A 20,937-nucleotide genomic window follows, 5' to 3' on the forward strand; every position below is an offset into this window, starting at 1 on the left:
ATATCACTAATGGAAATGGTGAAGACATTGTAATGGCCCCATAAATTTTTCCTGTACAGTACTGGATTTGGTCAGTGCTTGAGAAGCTATTTTTTTTTTTCAAAGGTAGTTAACACTGAAAAATACTATTTGCCTGTTGTCAAAAAACTTTCATAGGCAAACTTAAAACGGTTAGAATTTGTCCAAATGTCTGGAGTACTATTCAACCACATGACTTTTACATCAAAGTCAGTGAGGTCTTAAGAGTTGAGACTTTTTAATGCACCGCTGTCTTGACTGCTTTTATAGAAAGCTACTCTGCCTTTGCTCCTGTATTTACAGTGTGGGAACAGTAGAAATATTCTGCTCTAGAATTTAGGGATTACAGACGTAACCCGATATACCACACACCCTAATAAACCTACACTGCTTGCAATTTCAAGCCTTTGCTGTGCATCCTGTACTATGCAGTGACAGAACAAATGTTCTCTTTCTTCATAGCAGTCCTTCAGATATTTGACTACCATGTTAGATAACTACCATTTGATGACTACCACCAGTCCCCTCTTAAGCAACTTTTTCACAAGCTGAACATGTCTCTTGTGGAAATATTCTGCAACGCAGCCCACCATGAATGTCCATAAACATGCTACTTGAGTATCAGCAACACTTGGAGTCTTGGATAGATGTTTTCTTTGTTACAAAGCACAAGAAATAATAGTTTATGCAGTGCATAGCATGAAATTTTAACTGCACTGGCTTTAATCATGTCTACACTAGAGGAATTACCAAGTACTATATATTGCCAGCTTGCTGCTTGATCAGGTTCAGTTGCTAGCTCTACCATGGACTTGTTTTGTTCATATAATTTCTGTACACTTGAGTACTTCTATTAAATGGAGATACAAATGCTACCTTTCTCCCACTTTGTCTCGTCTGTCTGGTGTGACAGCTCTTCAGAGAATACTGCTATGTGCACTGTGCTTGGTGTAGTCAGTTAGAATATGATCTCAGAAAATTCAACCACAGCTGTACTTGAAAGAACTCACCACTAGGATGAGACTTGAAGCATGAAAGAATTCAAGTGGCTTGGGATTGTAATATGGAATTTGTGTAGGAAACTGCTTTTACTACTGCTGTCACATTTACAATATAATAGTGTTAATGGTTACAAAATGCATGATTTAAAGTGTCTATAATTAGAAAAGAATGAAGTATTATACCTTAATTTCCTGCTTAAGTACAATAACATTTTATTTAAAGTTCATTTTTCTGAAAGTGTCCATTTAAAGAGCATATTTCCAACTGTACCTTGTTTTTCTTTTAGTTTCCATTTTATAGTTTGTCATTTTTGGCTGCTTGCAGACATTTTAAAAAAACAAACAAATAAACGGAGCTTTACTTTAAACTCCACGTGCTCCCGCACCAAGCCTAGCACATATCCAGAAGAGTCGGCGAATTAGTTGGGCCTGGCTTGCCTGACATTTATATAGATCAGGCACTTCAGTGGGGCTTTTTTGGCACTTTTATCTAATAACTGATTGAATTAGCTTTAAATAACATTGCCAAAAAGCCCAGCTGAATCACCTGATCTATACAGATGCTGCAGAGTTGGGTCAAAGCAATGCACTACTTCTTTTGGTAAAGTGCATTTTTTTTGTTTGTTTGTTTGTTTGTTTTTTAACATCTGCAAGCAACCTTTGTCTACCAGTAGTAAAAACAGCACAGCCTTGGAATACAGATGCATCTCTGGTATGCAGTGTCTGTCTTTAATTTGTATTTCAAGACCGCTCAGCATTTCCTATTTGTGTTTCCAAGGTTGTTGACTTGGCGACCCGCAGGTGGAGAGATTGGCCCTGTATCTCCGTCTGATGTGAGAGAAAAACAGATGGTATGTTTTGTAAAATGAAAAAAAAATACTTTTAAAGCTTTCAAGAGTTTGGATCAAACATGTTTGTGTGGAACAAAGGAAAATGTGCTTAGAGTAAACCCACATTTTGATTTGATTTAGTTGGAAGTGCTCTCATAGATCGCTTTGAAAATCACCCAGTCACCAAGGAACTGGAAAACCAGTAGTTGATGCAGCATTCCTCACGTGTAGAGTACTGGTAGGATTCTTTGAAAATTAACATTGTGTATAGTGAAGAATTAGTTAATCTTTATAGTTAAGCATAATAAAAATCCATAACATTAGAAGACCTTAGAACTCAAGTGATTATAGATTTAGGCTTTCTCTCAATGTTTAGAAAAAAACTAATCTTTCAGTTTTTTTAATGTAAGTTTGTAGCCCATCTAAACTCACAGCCTTGGCAGTATTAGCCACTGGTTCTTAACCTTTTTAGACTCAAGACACCACTCAGAAAATGCCAGCTCTTAGCTTTGGCTCGTGTTTTTACTACAGAAAAAATAGAGTTCTTTTGTTGCAAAGAACTCAAGCTCCAGTGGCTGTGTCCAGATGTGCAGGGGCATGTGCTTTCACTGTCTCAAATCGTGCCACTACTCAGCACTCGCCCCTGCATGTGTGCTTTGTTGAGGGAAACATTGCCCTGCTTTGGGCAAACTGCCTTTGCCCAGCTCCTCCCAGCTGCCAGTGTGCTACAGCAGTGGGGGAACAAATGGAGCAGTAGAGATGCTCTGACTGGCAGCCAGAGCTCTTGCTCGAGGACCAAGCCTCCCTCTGTTCTGGCGCACACCACTTTTGCGTGCTCAGCATTGGGATTTTTCCCAGCACTTTTTTGCTACCAGGAAATCCTGGTAGCCGACTTTGCTTTCATGCTGCAAATTTGCAAGGTGGGACATGTTTTAATATTTCGCGTGTGCGGTTTGTGGCACCATAAAGAGGTTTGTAGCATCACAAATTGCACATGCCTGCACATCTGGATACAAACAGTGGGTCAGAATGCCTTTTACACTGTGGATTCCTATTTGAAATCTCTGGGTTTATTTTGTGAATCACGTGTAGATATTAGTACACCTAAAAGTGCTAACATTGCACAGCACCATTAAAAGGATCTTGCAGTACCCTTGGGTGCTGTTTGTTGCAGGCTGAGGCAAGTCGCACACTAACAATGATTAAATAGTTTGGATAAATCTTAGTTATTGAATGTTTAAAATGAGTGGAAGTTAAATGCATGTAAAAATGCCCTCTTTCATAGTTTCTACTACTACTTAGGAGGAGAAAATGTCTTCAGGTTTTGCAAATACTCCCTTCCAGTTGTTCCTACAAGTGCTTATAATGCAATAAACTTCATAATACTGGATATTTTTTATACACTCTTACTTTATATTATAAGTATACACAGTTCTAAAGAGAAGCTGTTTGGTGTTTGACAACCTGGTGGTGGTGGTGGTCATAGGCATTTGATGCTTTTGTTTAATTCCTGCTTAAGGAAGAAGTAAATATTGTAGTCTCAAATTTGTTTGTGTTGAACAAAAGTAGTTGGATGTTGGTGTGTTGAAACAAATTACTTAATTTGGGGTTAGGAAGGATTTTTACCCCATGGTTAGATTAGTGTGGACTGTGAGGGGTTTTGCCTTCTGTAGCAGGGGGCATGGCCCTCTACCTGGGACCTCTTGACCATATATTGACAACATTTTATGGAAGCAGGATACTGGCTGCTGCAATTCCCCAGCATTACAGGTTGCGTGTCAGGTCTGTGTTGTCAGGGTTAATGGTAGTCTTATATAGAGTTTAGATTATGGTCTGTATGGGATGGTTTGGACAGTGGTGATGCTGCCTCTCTGGAGGTCTCTTCCAGCCCTATTTTTTTCTGACTCTAATAAATGATGTACTTTTGTAGTTAATTATTCTAAATGTATTTTCTTTGTAGGTTTTAAACATTTAAAGTAGCCATGAGAATTTATATTAACTCAGTTTTGAAGGGGCAAAAATGAAGCATGGCTACATTAAGTGGTATTGGTTTTAATATTCCAAAGAGGAAGTGTAAGCTTTTAGTTCTAACTTTTTCAGTGAGTACTCATACAGTGAAGGGCAATGAGAAGTTGTAGTGGAGATCATAGTTTTTTCGGGGTTTTTTAATGCATCAGAGTTGATTCACAGACTACTAAATACAGCAAACAAGGAATATCATAAAACCTCTCCTCTTTCTCTTGTGGATCATCAACTCCTCTCATCTGTGTACTGATAAACACACAGCGAATCTGTTTAAAGCCCCTAGCTGCCCCAAAAAATGTAATACAGAACACTTGCCTGATATTAATGTTCTCGCCATATAGTTTTTTGCTCCAGTAGACTTGTGTGGGATCTATAAACAAATGGATTGTGAGCTGTTAACTCTATTTAAGGGACTTTTTAAACAGGTTAAATTATGTCACTTGCTGTTTGCAGTATTCCAATCCCTCCCTCCCTCCCCAGCTCACTCTGGCCCCTCTGGGAACCCCAAGGGCTGGGTAAAGTAGTTTAACATCCCCTCTCCTCCCCTGCCATAGTGCCTATTAATTTTTAAAACTAGAAAACTCCTCCGACTATGACAAACAGATTATAACACTTTGTTGAAAGCTGACTCATGGGTGAACTTCTTTAAGTTTGTTTAATGGGATAAATTGGGCTTATTTTTTAGGATACATTATCACAGAAGTCTGTAGATATCCATGATTGTGTCCAGCCAAGATCTTCAGATGGACGTCCCATTCAACCCAATATGGGCTCCACAGTGAGTGAAGAGATGAGCAAAAACAGGCCCACAGCAAGTGAGTATTTCCCTCAATAAAAAGAGGAGTGCTTGATAAAGTAAGTCTGCATCTATTACAGAACTTATTCTGTGGAGGTTTGGATTTTTCACCCTTATAGTAAGGGCAGCAACTTAAAAAAATTACGAGGAAAAATACTTTTGAGAAATGGTCTCCCTGAGATTCAGTACCACTTCCCATTGCTTATTGTGGGGCCAGGATTTCAGTTTGTTCAAAATTTTTCTTTAGATTGCCAGCATATTAGTAATTGAAATCAAGATTTTTATAGGGAGAGTGTTTCTTGCAAAATGGTTATAAATTACTAACTTCCTGTGATGATTTTTTTTTTTTTTTTTTTGTGCGGAAGGGAGTGGAATTAAACATAATCTGGCATTATCTAGGACAGTGGTTCTCAACCTATTTGGACTTGAGGCACCCTTCTGTAATGTGTGAATTGAGTGGCACCCAGTTTCAAAAACTAATTTATAGATTATAGTGCTTGCATTTTTGCAGAGGGGCCTGGCAGTGGGGATATTGGGGTATTATCCAGGCAGGGACAAGCGTGAGCCTGCATTTATTTGCTTAGTTTTTGTCTCATCAGCCCACTTATCTCCTAATACTTCATGGATACCCGTCAGAAAATCTGGTGGTGCCCCAGGGTGCTCCAGCACCCTATCACTGATGTAGGAACAAAATGTGTTCATGCTTGCCCTCAGGAGGGTTAGCAAAAAGTATAAATCAAGTCTTTAAAACGTGTAGTAAATTTGTATTGGCCACTTGTATTTCAAACACCTAACATTATTTAACCTGTCAGTATTCTCTAGTGTAGCTGAGGTCAATTTACTTCAACTCTAGTCTGGAAGTGACCATCTTTGTAGAAGAGATGTGCCTTTTTTGAGTTCTTGCAATTCTGCTGATGCTGCCATTAAGGATGCCAGCTTGGTTGTTCTTTGATGTTGTAAAGTGTAATGACAATTAAGCGGATGGACAGATGTTAACATATCAAACTCGGCTTATAACAATGGCCTTGCAATCTTATTCTTTTCAGCGTAGTGCTAACCTGAAAGCTGATCAAACAAGTTATATTTAAATTGTATATCTGTTTAAGTTGCTACATCACAAAACATTTGCCCTGTTTTTTCAAACAGAATTTCCAGAACAGAAATTGTTTGCTGCTCTATTGATCAAATGCGTCGTACAGCTGGAACTCATTCAGACTATCGACAACATTGTGTTCTTTCCAGCAACCAGCAAAAAGGAAGATGCAGAGAATTTAGCAGCAGCCCAAGTAAGTGGGTATTAGTCTAAAGGTTTTAACTGATGGCTTTTAAGTTTAATAAGGTTTTGTAACTAACAATTTTAGAACAATTAGAGAATATCCAGTGAACAAATGAAGTGTCTGTTAAACCTTACGTTAACTCAGACTTCCTACACGGGGGCCAGAATGCTTTATTGTGACTTAAATATAAAAGTTTCTAAAGGGTGGTGGAATATTCACTTTATAAGTGGGACTGCTTTTATGACTGATCCTAAGTGCATGTGTGGGTAGAAATAAGGTGCGGAGACATAAAACATTTTCGACAACCTCTCACCCTCAAGCGATATTACAAAGCTTGATTGTCCTGACCATCTATCAAGCAGTAGTAAACTCTTGACTGTTCTATGTTTTTTGAAGAGGGATGCAGTAGACTTTGACGTTCACGTGGACACACAAGATCAAGGAATGTATCGTTTTCTAACATCGCAGCAGCTTTTCAAACTGCTGGACTGTTTGCTAGAATCACACAGATTTGCTAAGGCTTTTAATTCAAACAATGAGCAAAGAACTGCTCTCTGGAAAGCAGGTGGGTGCCGTCAATTTAGAAAAATGTAGCACATCATTACTGTGTTTTGAACAGATCTTTTGGAGATTGAGTTGAGGCTTTTATGCTGCCTTGCAGCATCAGCACTGAATTCATGTTCAGTGTCTTTACTTCTACCTGAATGTTTTCTTTCATATAATTTAAAGATTAAACCAAAATGGTGCATGGAAAATGTGGTAATAGCTACTTCTACTGCCTGAGCCTCTGCTCAGGGACAAAAAGTGATGGCCCCTGCGCTGCACAGGCGGGGGCTCCCTCACTGCTAGCTGTAGGCACTTTCTCTTACAACCTGAGCCTCTGCCAGGGGAACTTTTTTTTTTTTTTTTTTAAAGTGGAGCTAATCCCAAGATGCTGGGGCAGAGACTCCTACAGTTGGGCCTATCTGGCAGGAGCTGCTGGCTGCCCACCCAGCTCAGTTCCAGAAAAAGTGATTGACCACTTTGACTCATCCAGCACCACCTAGTGTCCTGAAGCTAGGAGATGAACAGAACAAACGCCCACAGTGTTTTGTGCTCCCTCTCCCCTCCCTTCAGCCTCCAAACCCCAACTACAGTTGCCTGTTTGCCTTCACAAATACCATACCTTACCTGTATTTTCAAGGGCAGGTCTGCCTTTCAAAAGCAAGGTGCATATATTAACATGAAGGCATGTTTGTATACAAGAAATTGTAGTATTTAGCTATGCTTTGATAGCAGTACCCCTTTGTATGCTACATGCTGGAAGAAATATACTGGGTAATAACTGACTGTCTCCTTGCAAGTAACTATGCTAAAGAGTCTACTGCATGGGTCAGCAACCCCTGGCATGCATGAGTGGCATTTTGCTTGGCATGCATGCACCTCAGAGTGGACAGCAGGGACAGGTCTGGGGCTATGCTGCCACAAGGATCGGGTCCCTCATAGCTCCTCCATCATCCGCCCCAGCATGCCAGCATCTTACAAGTCGGTTGGGGTGTTTTTGGCACTGAAACCAAAAACATTGCAAACACCTGGTCTACTGTTGTAGTTTGAGATTAAACTAACAAATTTCAATGTGCATCTTGAATTTTTCCAGGTTTTAAAGGAAAATCAAAGCCAAATCTTCTGAAACAAGAGACAAGTAGCCTTGCATGTGGTTTGCGCATTCTTTTCCGTATGTACATGGATGAAAGCCGCATTAGTGCATGGGAGGAAGTCCAGCGGAGACTACTCAAGTAAGATTTTAATAGGTGGATGTAGCAGATTTTTAAATAGACAGCAATTGAATTTGCTCTAACTGCTGTTCATACAGTAGCTGGTGTTATAAAGGAAATAGGCTCCTTGATGTATTCCATTCTGAATGGGTGAAAGGTACTTCTGACTATTTGTCTCTCTTGACGATCTCCATAGAAGTTTTATAGCAATGGGAGAACTTAAGACTGAGGAAGTCTCGGTTCTTTGTGGGGGGCAGATGGGAGTAGGAGATGACTTCTGCCTTAAAAAAAACCCAACAAAGTCTAAGTTTTCTGTGGATCTGAGAATAGATCGCATTTTTCTTTGTGGATTCGTAACATTCTCCATCATGGAAAACAAGCTCTGAGTTTCAGGGTTCAGGAGCCTCTCAGGGGTGTTAAGTAATTATTTTGAATGATCACGCGTGCAAGATTTCTTAGCTCACAAAACCATTTAAAGTGACAGAACGAAGTGTATATGGCTGGAATGCATGATGGGATTGTAGATACTGTGCCTGATAAATCAGCATGAAGACCATCTTCAGATAATTCCAGAAGTGACAGATGCACAATTATCTCGAAGGCATTCTCCATTTTAACCCCTTTGAGAGCCTGGTAGTACATTTGAAGAAAACATGATAGCTCTGAAAACACCACTGGCTGGAAACAAGCACCACCCCTTTGTCAGCATTCTGGAACATAGTCATATGACTCTGTAGAGTAGGAATTGTGAATATTGTGTCTCATAATTGTATGTTCTCTCTAGTGTCTGCAGTGAAGCTCTGAGTTACTTCCTTACTCTTACATCAGAAAGTCATCGGGAAGCCTGGACTAATCTCCTTCTCTTGTTCTTGACTAAGGTCCTAAAGATAAGTGATGAAAGGGTAAGTATCTGTTGTGAGGCCTATTTAAAATCAAGTGGTGCAGATAAAAACTGGTCCTAAGCTTTGTCTGCAGACTTTTTTATGATTTTAGATAGCTTTGGAAGCATGAAGCCAAAAAATCCCACTAAGAATGCAGTAAGACTGTTTTGTGGTACAATTTTTATTAGTCTGTAACACATTTAAAAAATGTATCTGGTAGCTTAAAATTTAGACTCTACATTGAAACAATATTTGACGTGGTGACAACCATCAAGGGAAGTCACCGAGGCTGATGGCAGGACAATTGGAAAAGAATAATGTAACCCTTAGCATGTGTCTTAGTTAAATTAGTCCCTCCCAAAATAAGGAAGTGGTTACTCCAAAGGACTTCCCATAATTCCTGATATTTTGTGCTGGGAATAATAATCAATTTCAATTGTCTGCACATCTTTCTGAATCAAAATGTTTCAGCAAATATGAATATAAAGTATGAATTTCAGCAGGGAAAAATATATTATTTTTTGTAAACTTTCCTGGTTTTAACAACATTTGATGGCTGCACTTTCAAGCTGACAGGGCACATAAATCTGGACTGGTAAAAGGAAAATCCTTTCCCTTTTAAAATAAGCAAGCTAAGAGAGAACGATATCTAGCCAGTGCAGTCTGCATGCATGTTATTTTTAAAACAACGCAGTCTTAGTCCTAGTAATAAACTTGTTTCTAATTGAATTCCGTTGATTTTTGGCTGTAATTTTTTCTCACTTGGCATCAGGCAGGGCATTGGGAGTCTGAAGAACAGGCTGTCAAATGAGTAACGCCTAATAGAGTAACTATTTGTTTTCCTTCCTCAGTTCAGAGCGCACGCCTCATTCTACTATCCTCTCTTGTGTGAAATTATGCAGTTTGACCTAATCCCTGAACTTCGAGCTGTTTTGCGAAGGTTTTTCCTGCGAATTGGTGTAGTTTTCCAGATATCCCACCCACCAGAGCAGGAGCCTGGAACAAACAAGCAGTAGCATACAGAGACTGAATATTGCTCTGTTACGTTATTCTATTTATCAGCTATGTAAAAGGACCAGGTAGCTGAGGCTCCGTCTGGATATCCATAGAACGGTTTTTTGTATAGCAGCGTATCTAAGGGTTAATGGTACAGCTTATAACTGTAATTAAGGCTTGCCAACCCTCCAGTCCCTTGCAGTTTTCTGATGGGTTATCTCTGTTTCTCTTGCCTGGCTCATGTTGAGCACTGAGCCAGTTTTTAGCACAGTCCTGTTGTCAGCATGGGCTACAATATCCTTTACTGTCCTAGACAGCAGTATAGCAACTGATGTTTATGCTGGGGGTGAAAGTAAAAATACCCAAAGAACTATGTAAAGGTTTGAACTTCTGCAAGAAGTACAACTCAGGAGAGCTGTATTTTGAAGGATAAAATGTTTATAGTGAAAAAGAATGGAAATTATTGTTGATGGTAAAAGACATTTAGCAACTATGTCTGATATTCTTATTCTGAAGATTTTTTGCACACTCAGGCTGTCTGAGATACTGGTAATCATCCTCCTGTGAAAATGTACAGAGATGCAGGTCTGTAATATACTCCTGAACACTATACAGTTCTTCCTGCATTGTTTTGTTTGGTTTCTGTATAATTGATTTGCTGATGAACCATAACATTTTGTTTTTCAAATGCACTAGAAGTTTGGGTTTATTTTTTGAGTTGTGACTTTTGTTTTTGTTGTAGCCCAAAAGTTAGTGTTGCTGACTTTTGTCAAGAACAGAGGTAGAAAACATCACAACTGACATAACTACTTGTAATATACTTGTTTTAGGGCTTTTAAATATCATGAGCCTTTGAAATGATGATCCTTCAAGGACTGGAACTTGAATCACTGCAAACAAGTCTAGGTTGTGTCTGCTGTCACACACGTTTTTGTTTGATGTAGATTTCACTCTATGTACAGAATTTAATGTTGAATATATTCAAGTAACAAATCTGGCATGATTTGGGGATGGTTAAATTTATTGGAAATGTATTCATACTGTGAATTGTGCTCTGATGGTTAAAAGACAAGATTGTCAAGCATTCTGTATTACAATGGATGTAGAAAATTTTTTCAGATGGATAAAATGTATATGGTACAGATATGTAAAGTTTTCTATGTAAAAATTCTGTACAACTTTCTGTACAATATTGGTTCTCATCTGGCATATTCTAATCAGGTTATAGGTCAATAAAGTTTTTGAATTCTTTCATCAGTGCAATCAAAACCAGTGTAATCTACAGCTACTTGTTTCACCATTTTCTTTACCTGTCATGCTTTTAAATGAATTTGCACAGGCTCTTTAAAATAGAGCAGCCAAAAGTTAGACTAGTTTGCATAAGGCTGAATAGAAGGAAATGCAATAGATAAAACAGTAAAACGATTCGTGTATTACTGTACTATGTCATGTACAGTTGCAGAGCGAAAATTGTAAACTATTTGGACAGGAAAGTGTATGAAGTGTCCAGCTATAAGATTGAGAGACAGTTATGGCCAGATGGCAGAATACTAGGAAATAGAGGCAATGTGATAAATGGTAGTCTCAATCCATCCAGCAGCCTAGTTGTCACTATTTTTTTTCAGGCTTCATGGCAAAGGCATTCCAAGAAGGATTTGGCTGTTCATATTTTCTGTTCAGTGGTTATAAGATGCCTACATTTCAAAGCTGTTTGTTTATTTTTGGCCTGTGTTGCTGGGGTTGTTAAATATGTAGCTGTGGAAGACTAGGGACAGAGACCCTGCTCTCTACCATTTTGGAAGGCTACACTGCTTGGAGGTGAAATGATTGCTGCTAGCAGTTCAAGGGAGAGATCATTTTCCCCCTAGAGCAATGCTGGAGGAGAAATCAGTACAGGAACCATTTGTCCATCTTGCCTAGCATTGGAGGGTGTGGAAAGCCAGGAGCCCTGAGAAAGGCAAGCTACTCACAAGAAAACTCAGCTTCTACAGCCTTCCCTATGAACTGCAGCACAAGCCATATGCCAGCTTGTCCATCCCTTGAGGTGCAGAGTTCATTCTGAATGGAAGAGTTAAACTTTGCTACAATGCTGCCTGCAGCCCTGCTGAGCCAGGAACATAGTCTTGAATAAACTCAGTGTCTGACTAAGGTGACAATCACTGCTGCAAGCTGCCTGTAACATCCAGATCAGGGTGTGCTTTTTTTGAGTTCAGACTAACACAGCTTAATGACCAAGAATATTTAAGTTTGAAGGCAAAGTTAAGGTGCACCTTGTAGACTAACAGGTAAAGGGCTACAGCCATTGCTTTGAACTTGCAGTATATAGGCACAGGTTCACTACCCTATGGCCCTGAGGAAGCATTTCCCTTGTTTCAGTTACTTCTACACCTAGCTTTAACTATCATTACTCTTGCTCCTGTGCATGTTTTAACTTAAGAGTCATGCTGTTTTCTCTTGCTTCTACCCAGCCAACCCTTTTCCTGTTCCCTTAAAAGTCAAAATTAGCACCCTCTTTAGGATCTACATACTTCTGACCATATCTTTTGCTGTTCTCCCCTCCTGGAGTTCAGCATCTCTTCCCTGTTCTTGGCTTCTCCTTTTTGCCTTAGCAGAAACTCTCTCTCTCTAGAGGTAGTCTTCCTTTTAACTTCTCATCCATGTTTCACTATGCAACTTTATTTTAATAAAATATAATTTATTCAACTTTAAAAATCATAACCATAAATTATTCTCAGTATTTGCACTGTCAATACATTCAATGAGTCAGAAAGTTATAGTTAATATTTTGAACTCAAATGATTCTGGAAAGTAGAATGCAACTGGTATGGAAATGGACAATAATTTATATCAAAATATTGCCCACAAAGCGCTCTCAGCTGTAAGTCAGGAACCATTGATTGAACATAAACAGGCTACAACCTCATTGCTTGTTCAAATACCGAATGCTATTCTTACTCCACAAAAACAGCAGAAGTTCCTTGAATAGGATAAAAGAGGATGTACCCTTTGCCTGTTGTGCTTTTTGGTTGACTGAAGATTTCTGGAGTTTGTCTGACATTTACAGCACTTAAAACATTCACTTTCATTTAACACCAAGTTTATACAAGTTTCAGTTTTTTTAAGGATGGAAAAAAAAATAGTGATTTCTTTAAATTATAGAAAAGTACACTTTAACACAGGAATAAGAAGATATCCTCTATACATTTCTTTGTTTTACAGAAATCAGTCACACTACAGTTTCTCTCTGAACATGTCACTTTAAAAATCTTTTACAAAAGTTCACAATATTTACACAAAATAAGACTATCGCTATAAGAGACCATAAAAAGTGCAGTAGTGATTAACATTCTTTCTGTGATGAAAGGCACAGCTGGTTTCAATGTGGATTTATTCAACCGTGTGCAGTTGACAGGCCCTGCCAACTAAAAGGGAATGGGTTTTCTGAAGTAACTTTAACCTGGCTCGACTCTCCAGCCATAAACCTTTTCAGGGTCTCCGATGTGCCTGGTCGCAGCCATGGGTCTGTAGCTACTGTGTCAACAGACTTAGGTCGTCTGCCATCTTTGGATGGGAAGTGAGTCAAAGTAGCATCAGCATCTCCCAGGGAAACATCATCACCTGGAAGAGAATTGACAACACATTAAAGCCCATCACTTTGGTGCTACCTCTTCACTAAAATTGACCTATTTCTTCGTTCTTAGCATGCTATGTTTCACACCAAGACAAAGACCTGGAACACACTGAACAGGGAGATGCCTCAAATGAAACTGGTCTATAAGGACAACTACTCTATTTCCTGAAAATTTCCAGGGTGTCTCATTGTGATTTTCTATAGTATGCTGATGTGTGGTTGGATTTAGGCAGAATCTTATCCATAGCAGATGGTTAACCATGAAGGCCAGTCTTTGCTCTCTGATTTTGAGCCTACCTTTATGGAAGCTGTCATGAGACTGATACCAAAGGCTGTTTCAGAGAAGTAAATGTCTCTCAAAGGCCTTGTTAAGGCTGGCTTGTGCATGCCCATGTGCCCTTTAACCAAGGAGTAAGGAAAAGGTTTTGGACCCGATGCAGAGCAGAGGTAGCTTTGTCACGTGGAGCCAGTAAATGCATCCATTTGACTAACTAACAAGCTGCTATGTTTTCAAGTAACATTGTTTGTATCCATCTTCTCCCCCACAAAAATAGCCCCTTACCATCAGGAACTAAGAGTCCATTGCTACAAGTACTTTTAGGTCAAGCAATCCTAACAGGTGTATAAACTTGCTACTTGGATACAGATGCAGAAGTGTGTGATGTTATGTAGAGGCTTCTGTCCTCTTAGGGCAGGGCTGCAAGAGTAAGTTAACTGTAGGTGAGCAAGGGCAGGAGCTTACAGCAGTTTAACTTCTATGTAGTAACTGCCCCCTGAACATGTAGTAGTCTCATAATGATGCAAATGGGGGAAGTGACCTTGGACTGACCAGGCAGTGAGTGCTGTTAATTCCCACCATCATGCATTATTTAGAAGGGTATTCTTGCATGGGTGCTTACAGTACATGAGAGCATAGTTAACGTAATAGCCCTTGCAGAGGTGCTGAAGTCAGACTCCACTTTCCTGCCTGTGAACCTGCTCAGGAAAAAGGGCATTTTCACTTTAAAAATGTTGCCCATTTTTTTCCTTTTATTTTTTATGAACAAAGCTTAGAGCTTTTTAGCTTGGAGAGTTGTGTTTATTTCCATCCAAACAAACACACTTCCCCTACACAAGCTAGTAAGCAATGGAAGAATTAAAACAACTTGGTATAATTAGAAAAGTTATTTTAAGCAAAAGAAAAATGGCTTAATTAGTCTTGGATAATAAAGATGTTCAAGTTAAGATCAAGTTTCTGATTTTAAAGATTTACTGAATTGGAGTATATTATCCCTTACATACAGAAAACTGGGTACGATCATATTTACTTGCATACCACAGGCAACTTTCCTTCCAAAATTGGGGTGCAAGTCTTAAGTGTGGAAGCTGATTTTTCTGCCCATAATAGAGGCATGGAAGAAACACTAAGATGGCTATGGACTCTCTTCCTCCTGTCCCTCCCTCTCCTCTTACCCCTCAGATGGAGGGAGGGGGTCGAGTTTAGTCTTTGGCAGCAGCTACAGATTTAACCCTTTCACAGCTGAACTGGAATAGGGACAGCCTAATCTTCCACCCACTTGCCCTACATTTCCTGCTCAGGCAAAAGCAGATGTCTCAGCTATAAATGGGAGGGAGGGAATAAAAGATTAGGCTCTGATCCTGTTCCATATGTCCATAACCATGGAAAAAATCCTTTCCCCTTCATTCTGTCTTCCCCCAAAAAAGAGAAAAACAATAACTGAATTCTAGTTATTTAAAAAAAGACTTTCATTTAAATTTAGATGGAATTGACTTCACATACATTGACTAGTAGGGCTCCATGCGGGTGATCTGCTGTCAGTAGCACAGTTTGGGCCTTATGTTTTGTCAAATAAGATGTTAGGCAACCTTGTTTCCTCACTGAAAACTTAATAAAAGTTACTTAAACTTAAGATGTGGGATGGGGGGGGGAATAAAAAAATTAAAAAAAAAAAATCAAACTAGTTAGCTGATTATATCTGTGGGATAACATGAAAGGTTTGTTCTCCCTGTTTTTATATTGGTGTATGTGTGGCTTTTAAGTTTATGCAGCCAAAAACCTACAGTGAGAGATCTTTCTACATAATTCTTCTAAAGGTTCTCCCTCACCTCTTCATTCAGACAAACAAGATTTTTTTAGTATTATTTTGGTTGCGTGTGTGCATGGAAAATCCTATTGGATTACTTGCATATTTTTTGTAAGGATGTTAGGAATGCATTAGGCATTTATACACACCACACATTTGAATGCTCCAGCATGCTAGAGATCCAGCACATCGGAGCAGACTTAGTTAAGTCCGCCCTGCATGCGAGCTGACGCACCCAGTGCTACATTGCGTACATATGTATAAATAGCAAAATGTACATCAGTGCACAGAAAATGGCAGCAGTACACTTTTGAACTAAAACACCTTTATGTGTTTTAGTTCAAAAGCATGCCACTGCCATTTTCGCAGCACCCAGCAACGTGGTGCAAATGTGTACAAATGCCCATTATGTTTACCTAATGAAGGAACTACAGTGATAATAGCATACTAAAGTTTTCAGCACATACTGTAACTGTAACAAGGCACAGAAAGGACCTTTCAGATGCTGGTCAGCTCCTTATACTCTCACTAGGAAAGGCTGAAGTATACATTTTTGGTGAAGAATAACATCCCACAAATGTTACAAATACCCTTTCTTGTAAAAACAGAAGGTGGTTAATTTCTCACTTGGTCATCTGAGGCAAAAAGGTTGATGTTAAACAGAGAGTCAGTTTTATCCTGTCTGGGCGCATTTACACGTTCATTAAAGCCCAGTAATTACTGTGCATTTAGTTTAGCACTTGCTTAATGAAGTACTAAACTAAATGTGCAGTAACTAGTTACTCCTCAGTAGTGCCAATGAAAGGGTTTTTTTGTGATGCTTACTGCATAGTAGTATATCAGCACATTTTTGTCCCAGCACGCTATTGTGCATTAAGCATCTCGTGTAGACGCGTCCACTATGAAGTGATTAACATCTTTTAACCCTTACAGTCAACAGTTCTTCCTAGAACAACAGCAGCAGAATAAGCGAGGGACTGCCCCAGACTTTAACATTAGAGCAACAGCTCTCCCCACATCCCTCAGCGATGGTGAACAGAGGCAGCATGCTGTAAAACACTTCAGTAGCCTTGTTACAAAGGAAGCCACCACCAGTAAGCTTAAAACTCCCTCCAATTACAGAAAGCCCTTTTAAATATTATCAGAAAAGAGGGCAAACCAAGACCCCATTATTCTTGGAACAGTCATTATCTTTGATTGATGCTGAGGTTGAAGGTGACAGGTCCTAATTTCACAAGTCCCCTACAAAGCAAAATGGTTGGTGAAGGGGTGGCATGGGGGAACCAGCACAGGATGCTCTTCCCTTTCAGTACCTCTAACACCGAAGATCTTGCAAAGCCTCAGCAGGGGAATCTGAGCTCCCGCATGGGATCCCTGGAAATTCTGAAGAAGTCTATTTCTATAGCTAGCTACATATTTTTTAATGAAATACTGTCTGGTCAACTTACCCCTGACCATCACTTTTTAAAAGGTTAAAAATTTGAATCCAGATATTCATGATGAAAAACCTAACCTATCAAGGGAAAAAAAAACACAAGTTTGAAAATAGGATTTTGACATTTGCTTACCCTGTACCAATTTAGCAGTGAAGCCTACACAGCTATTCATTTTATATTAAAAAACAGTAAATAAGTATTGTTAGCCTTCCCTTTCTCTCAGTCTAACACCATTTCTGGCTTTTATGTAAAAGTAAAAGAAAAAAAGTTTATTTTGAAGAGATCACCTGTCACTTGCCACTTTAGATGTAGCTTCACCTCCATAGAAAGGAAGTAATTTGTTACCCTCTTGAACAAAAGAAAATTGAGATTTTCACAGCAAAAACAAATTATTTACCTTTCAGTGTTTTTAACCCCCTGCCAAGCAAACAGATGGAGTCCTACCCAAACTACCACCATAGGACAGCCCAACCAACCTGGGCATCCCATCTGGAAACCTCCACCAGACAAGTAGTGTCTCAAGGGGTAGGCTAGCTGCTCTAGAGATTTAAAAAAGACAGACTTCCTTCAAACTGGAAGCAGAGGTTAATTTCAATAGCCCTTTCAGCAAATGCCATACACAATCTGTGCAAGTTTATGAATAATTTCTCTCTTTCAGGTCTATGATAATGTCCTTGCTACAAGTGTGCAACATTTAGCTCCCCTGGGGTTGAGTGAGGTTTGAGGAATAAACTAGGCTATTTAATTAACAGATTCGTTTTGAACTCTGAAACAACTTTGTATGTGAATTTGAAATGAAGCTTGAAAGTAATGCTGTTCTTAGAAATGCTGTGTAATGGCACAATGAAGGGCCAGGAATTAAAAGTCCAAAAGAAATCTCAGGCACCTAGAACAGGAAGGGATGACCCAGGTCAGTGGATCCAGTTCCCTGCCATCACAGGCATCTATGAACCCCATCTAAGTAGCATCTTCACCAAGCAATGTCGAGGCAGTCAGATGCAGTGAGGTTGGGTCAGGGTAGAGGATGCAACTACTACTCTGAAACTAATGTCAGGCAGAGATAAGGTGACTGGGCTAGGTATTTAGTAATAATTTAGTGAACCATGTGACACCAGGTTGGACAAATGGCTATCTGACTAGGCATCTTGCAGGTTGAGAGCTCTGAACTCGTGAGAATCTTGCAAGGGAATGATGAGGTCAGAGTTACTATACACAACTCAAAATGGCAAATGAATGTGAGATGTCAAAGACCCTCATAGATTTCATAGACATTAGGGCTGGAAGGGACCTCGGAAGATCATCGAGTCCAGCCCCCCGCCCAAAGGGCAGGACGTCAGCTGGGGTCATAGGATCCCAGCAAGATAAGCATCCAGTTTCATCTTGAAGGTGTTCAATGAAGGCGCTGGAACAACCTCCGGTGGCAGGCCGTTCCAGACCTTGGGGGCTCGGACAGTAAAGAAATTCTTCCTTATGTCCAGCCTGAAACAATCTTGTAGTAGTTTGTGACCATTCGTCCTCGTCATCCCTTGGGGTGCTCTGGTGAACAAACGTTCCCCTAGATACTGGTGGTCACCCCTGATAAACTTGTAGGTGGCCATCAGATCACCCCTGAGCCTCCGCTTTTCCAGGCTAAAGAGCCCCAGGGCTCTCAGCCTGTCATCGTAGGGTCTGCTTCCCTGACCTCTGATCATGCACGTGGCTCTTCTCTGGACTCTCTCAAACTTCTCCACATCCTTTTTGAATTGTGGAGCCCAAAACTGGACGCAGTACTCCAGCTGCGGCCTCACTAAGGCCGAGTACAGGGGGAGAATGACGTCCCGGGATTTGCTTGAGAAGCATCTATGGATGCAAGCCAGCGTTTTGGTCGCTTTACTAGCCGCAGCATCGCATTGCAGGCTCATGTTCATCTTGTGGTCAATGATGACCCCCAAGTCTCTTTCTTCCATAGTGCTAACCAACATAGCACTGCCGAGCCTATAAGGATGCTGCGGGTTTTTTTTCCCCAAGGTGGAGAACCTTGCATTTATCGGCGTTGAACACCATCAGATTCTCGTCCGCCCACTTGCTGAGCCTGTCCAGGTCAGCCTGGATCACCCGCCTGTCTTCTGGTGTGGATGCTTTGCCCCAAAGTTTGGTGTCATCGGCGAACGTGGCCAGTCCGCTTCTGACTCCAGTGTCCACATCATTAATGAAGATGTTGAACAGTATGGGTCCAAGGACAGAGCCCTGGGGGACCCCACTGGTCACAGGACACCACGATGAGTGACTTCCATCAATTACTACCCTCTGGGTCCGACCCCGGAGCCAATTTTCCAGCCAGTGGATCGTGGGGGACCCAAGGCGACAATTGGCCAGTTTCTCCAAGAGACGATCATGGGACACCAGATCGAAGGCTTTTTTGAAGTCAAGATATATGACATCAGTCTCTTCTCCCTTGTCCAGGTGATAGGTCACCTGGTTGTAGAAGGAAATGAGATTGGTCAAGCAAGACCTACCCGCAACAAACCCGTGCTGGCTATCCCTTAAGATGTTGGTGTCGGCCAGTCCATTAAGGATGGCCTCCTTAATAAACTTTTCTAAGATCTTCCCCAGGATAGAAGTCAGGCTGATGGGCCTACAGTTAGCCGGATCCACTTTCCTCCCTTTCTTGAAGATAGGCACCACATTGGCCTTCTTCCAGTCTTCGGGCACTACACCAGAGCGCCAAGAGTTTTCAAAGATCCGTGCTAGAGGCTGGGCTATGATGCTCGCCAGCTCCTTGAGTACCCTGGGGTGAAGATTGTCAGGGCCGGCTGACTTGAAGGTATCCAGCTTCTCAAGATGTTCCTTCACAAAGTCAGCATTAATGGAGGGCAGGGGATCACCCTCACCCGGACTTCCCGGCCCTGTAGCGGGCACGGGGTCCCATGGGGCTGATGAAAGACCGACACAAAGTACCTATGTAATAGGTTGGCTTTTTCCTGGGCGTCAGTTGTCCCATCTGGTTCAGCAGGGGTCCAACGTTGCCCCTGCTTTTCCTCCAGCTCCCCACATATCTGAAAAAGGACTTTTTATTGTCCTTGATGCTCAAAGCTAGCTGGAGTTCAGTTGCAGCCTTGGCTTTCCTGGTCTGCTCCCTACAGGACCGGACCAGTGCAGAATAATCCTCCTTGGAGGTGACTCCCATCCTCCATCCTTTGTAGGCCTTTCTTTTTAGCCTCAGGAGGTCTGCTAGGTCCCTGGAGAGCCAGAGGGGCTGCTGTGCCCTCTTGCTGCCTTTCCTCCGAGATGGAATAGACTTAGTTTGTGCATTGAGGATCGCTCCCTTGAGGAGCAACCACTCTTCTTGAACTCCCCTCTCCCTGTGGTCACAGTCCCTTAGGGCCTCACTGACAAGCCTCCTGAGCTTGTCAAAGTCGGCTTTCCTGAAGTCAAGGACTTGCGTGTTGCTGACTGACTTGCCAGCTTTTCGGCGGATGGTGAAGGTGATCAGCTCGTGGTCGCTGTCACCCAGCTTCCCATCGATCACTAGGTCACCAACTAGGTCCTCCCCAGTAGCCAGCACCAGGTTGAGCAGCGCTTTGCCTCTCCTTGGCCCATAGACTTCTTGAGTCAGGTAGAGGTCATCCACGCACGAGAGGAAGCTCTGCGACCGCTCAGATTTTGCTGAGCGATCCTCCCACGAGATGTCTGGGTAATTGAAGTCACCCATGACAACCATGGTCCTGGAGCAAGCTGCCTCAGCCAGTTCCTGGGCAAACTCCTGGTCAAGCTCAGGACTTTGGGTGGGAGGTCTGTAATAGACTCCCACCATTGTGTCCCCTGTGCCGTGTTCCCCACGGATTTTAACCCAGAGGGTCTCCAGCCGTCCACCCTGGTCGCCAATATCGGCTTGCAGGGACGCGTAGCTTTCCTTAACATAGAGAGCTACACCCCCACCCCTTTTCTCTACACGATCCCTCCTGTACAGGGTATAGCCATCTATCCCCATGGTCCAGTCATGGGTGGAGTCCCACCAGGTCTCCGTGATCCCTATGACATCGTAATTGTTTGCACTGAGCAGGAGGATGAGCTCCTCCTGCTTATTCCCCAAGCTCCTGGCATTTGTGTACAGGCAGGCAAGCGCCCCCTGGGGGGCTCCTTCCTTGCCCACAGATTTTACTAGGGCTGGGGCTGGGGTGGGCTCCCTTGAGTGCCGTGATCCGCTGGCTTTGCAAGGATTGTTCAGC

The 20,937-nt window shown here is 41.4% G+C and overlaps 2 protein-coding genes across 17 annotated transcripts in view; one reads left to right on the top strand and one right to left on the bottom strand.

Annotated features, from left to right (window-relative positions):
- ARFGEF1 (ADP ribosylation factor guanine nucleotide exchange factor 1) overlaps positions 1 to 10,832 on the top strand; it is a 146,822-nt gene extending 135,990 nt beyond the window's left edge. The window contains exons 33-39 of the mRNA XM_006261995.4: positions 1,798 to 1,870; positions 4,560 to 4,689; positions 5,817 to 5,956; positions 6,344 to 6,512; positions 7,584 to 7,722; positions 8,486 to 8,603; positions 9,434 to 10,832. Of these exons, the coding sequence (XP_006262057.1) occupies positions 1,798 to 1,870; positions 4,560 to 4,689; positions 5,817 to 5,956; positions 6,344 to 6,512; positions 7,584 to 7,722; positions 8,486 to 8,603; positions 9,434 to 9,598 (934 nt within the window). The 3' untranslated portion in view covers positions 9,599 to 10,832. The remainder of the gene's footprint in view (positions 1 to 1,797; positions 1,871 to 4,559; positions 4,690 to 5,816; positions 5,957 to 6,343; positions 6,513 to 7,583; positions 7,723 to 8,485; positions 8,604 to 9,433) is intronic.
- A 1,420-nt stretch (positions 10,833 to 12,252) lies between these two features.
- CSPP1 (centrosome and spindle pole associated protein 1) overlaps positions 12,253 to 20,937 on the bottom strand; it is a 121,207-nt gene continuing 112,522 nt past the window's right edge. For 15 of the 16 annotated variants that reach the window (XM_059724011.1, XM_059724008.1, XM_059724006.1 and 12 more), the window contains one exon: positions 12,253 to 13,196. In XM_059724011.1, coding sequence (XP_059579994.1) covers positions 12,970 to 13,196 — 227 coding nt within the window. In that variant the 3' untranslated portion in view covers positions 12,253 to 12,969. Of the gene's footprint in view, positions 13,197 to 16,741; positions 16,807 to 20,937 lie in introns of all 16 variants that reach the window. The other variant, XR_009460711.1, reaches the window with a different exon arrangement.

Source organism: Alligator mississippiensis, chromosome 3 (assembly GCF_030867095.1).
Source record: "Alligator mississippiensis isolate rAllMis1 chromosome 3, rAllMis1, whole genome shotgun sequence".
Taxonomy (NCBI): Eukaryota; Metazoa; Chordata; order Crocodylia; family Alligatoridae; genus Alligator; species Alligator mississippiensis.